Below are 2500 nucleotides of genomic sequence, written 5' to 3'. Positions count from 1 at the left end.
AGAAAGAAGATATTAAAAATAAAATAAAAATAAATTAATAAATTATAAATGAGTTATAAATAATGAAGAGTAAACTGTCTTCTTGACCCAAAGATGTTGAATTCGTTAAGGCTTTTCTATTCGGTACCAGGTAAAACTCAGCTCATGTTTATTGTTAATTTGCATAATTGAAAAAAAAGGAAAATGTTAGTAACAGGAGGGGTAATCCTACATTATTATTATTATTATTATTATTATTATTATTATTATTATTATTATTATTATTATTATTATTATTATTATTAAACTGTTGTAAACATATTTCAACTTACAGTTAACAGAAGATTATGAAAGTTACTTATTGCAGGAGGAGTAGCTTCCGTTCCTATGTGAAGCTTGTAAGAAATTTAAATTGTTCTTCATTATGGGTTATTATATTTGCATTACACACACACACACACACACACACACGCACACATATTCATATGTATATACAATATATATATATATATATATAGTTATAAATATCAATATATATATACATATGTATAATTAATTCTATCAAGTTCTGCATAAAATTTACAGTGTCATGAATGTTTTCTTGTCATGCACAATAAACATTTTCTACAATTAGCGAATGTATTCGCTACCCATAATTCACACACAATTTATGTATGCAGTCTGGGGTATATTTACGCTTTCCATCCCGGTACCCTTGTTTCTAATTTAAGCTAAAACAGAGTACGTCAGTATATACGCAATTCAATTATATTTATTAGAAATTTGATACCGCAGATAAATTTAATCTCCTTATCAGCTCTTTCCATAAATACACTGCTTAAAATATACAATCCCATGAATAATTCTGTTCCTCTTGACAGAAAATTAAATTTTTTAATTAATTTTTTTTTCGGATAAATTTAATCTTTTTATTCACTCTCTCTCTCTTTTCTCGCCTATGCTTGGCAGCTTCGAGGGCACGAAGTCCACGAAGGGAGCCTCCAAGATGAGGCGTGACCTCCTGAATGCCGAAATCAGCCAACTGCGCGACCTCCTGCCGCTGCCGTCGTCCACAAGACAGAGGCTCTCCCAACTGCAGCTGATGGCCCTCGTCTGCGTCTACGTCAGGAAGAGCAATTACTTCCAGCAAGGTGAGAGGACTTCGTTTCTTTATTCCTTCTTATCTCTAGCTAAATGGCGGTGTCGCTGGAGCAGGGTTTCAGGCGTCTTTCAGCTTCTTGATGGGAAATTTTGAAATTTTGATGGCAGGATTTGAAATTTTGATGGAAAATTTTGATATTTTGCAAAATTGGATATCTGGTTGGCAAAATTTTGAATTTTTTAGGGCAAAATTTGAAATTTTATGCTAAAACTTGAAATTTTATGGTAAAATTTTATGGCAAAATTTGAAGTTCTGATGGCAAACTGAACTATGCATGGTAAAATTTTAAATTTTGAAGGCAAAATTTGAATATTTGATGGCAAAATTAGAAATTTTGTTTGCAAAATTTGAAATTTTGAACGAAAAATTTGAACAAAATTTGATGAAAAAATGGAAGTAGGCAAGTTCTTACGGTTATGACAAACGAGCTAGAACTTGCAGAACTTCCGTTTTGCCATGATCTTGCCCTCATGAACAACAGTTCAACGGCAAGATGTTTAAAAAACTTGCTCCTGTGATACAGCCCTAACATTCCTATACCTCGCTGCCGGGCGGTGGGCGTTTTATTATCCCGCTGAAGGTGAGCCTTGTTAGTTGGTCAGTATTTAAAATTTTGAACGGAATGGAAATTATCCCTATTTCTCCCCTTAATATTCATGAGCGAAATTTGAGCTTTTTTGATTTTCAATCGTTGTGGATTCATTTCATTGTGTTTGGTCGCAGAATTGACTGGTTTTGTCTTGCAAATGACGGGAAAACGCCCGACCGACACTCATCAGAATTATGGGGAGGGGAGAAAATTTCTTGGAGTATAATCCAGATGTAGTAGACCTCATAAAACTGTAGTTATTATCATTGTTAATAACTGCGCACTTTCTGTATGATATTCGTAGGATGCTACACATTTTACACATCTCTTAACATCGTTGATAATCTTTACACATTACTGGCTGCAAAGGGAACACAGAAAGCTCAGATTGGTTAAACAAGTCTCTCACCGCATGAATATTCTAAAGATACCTTGTTATTGTGGTTTAGGATTTCCACCTCAGGTAGAATTTCACGACGTGCAGACATACATATACTGTCTTTATGTAGCATAGATTATCATTCGTGTTTCTTAATCGATGGCGGTTGTAAGAGGATCAAGAGGTACACCGATTTTCCTTAATTTTTTTTTTTTTAAGTGAGGATTTTTGGAACAGTAAATCAATACTTTGGGCAAAAATAACGTGTGTGTAAAACATAGTTTCGGTTGAAAATAAAAAAAAAAATATTAAATCAGCAGTTTGATTTAAACAATCAGTTTTTATCGAAGTGGAATAGAATTCTTCATGGGACTGGAAACCAAGCAAAGTA

General features: G+C 33.4%; 1 protein-coding gene across 4 annotated transcripts in view; it reads left to right on the top strand.

The window, feature by feature from the left end:
- Positions 1-2500, top strand: part of LOC136853545 (neuronal PAS domain-containing protein 4A-like) — a 104277-nt gene that overhangs the window by 45331 nt on the left and 56446 nt on the right. For all 4 annotated transcript variants that reach the window (XM_067129262.1, XM_067129260.1, XM_067129263.1 and 1 more), the window contains exon 2: positions 949-1130. In XM_067129262.1, the coding sequence (XP_066985363.1) occupies positions 949-1130 (182 nt within the window). The remainder of the gene's footprint in view (positions 1-948; positions 1131-2500) is intronic.

This window comes from Macrobrachium rosenbergii, chromosome 27, assembly GCF_040412425.1.
Source record: "Macrobrachium rosenbergii isolate ZJJX-2024 chromosome 27, ASM4041242v1, whole genome shotgun sequence".
NCBI lineage: Eukaryota > Metazoa > Arthropoda > Malacostraca > Decapoda > Palaemonidae > Macrobrachium > Macrobrachium rosenbergii.
This window is presented reverse-complemented; position numbering and strand designations above follow the sequence as displayed.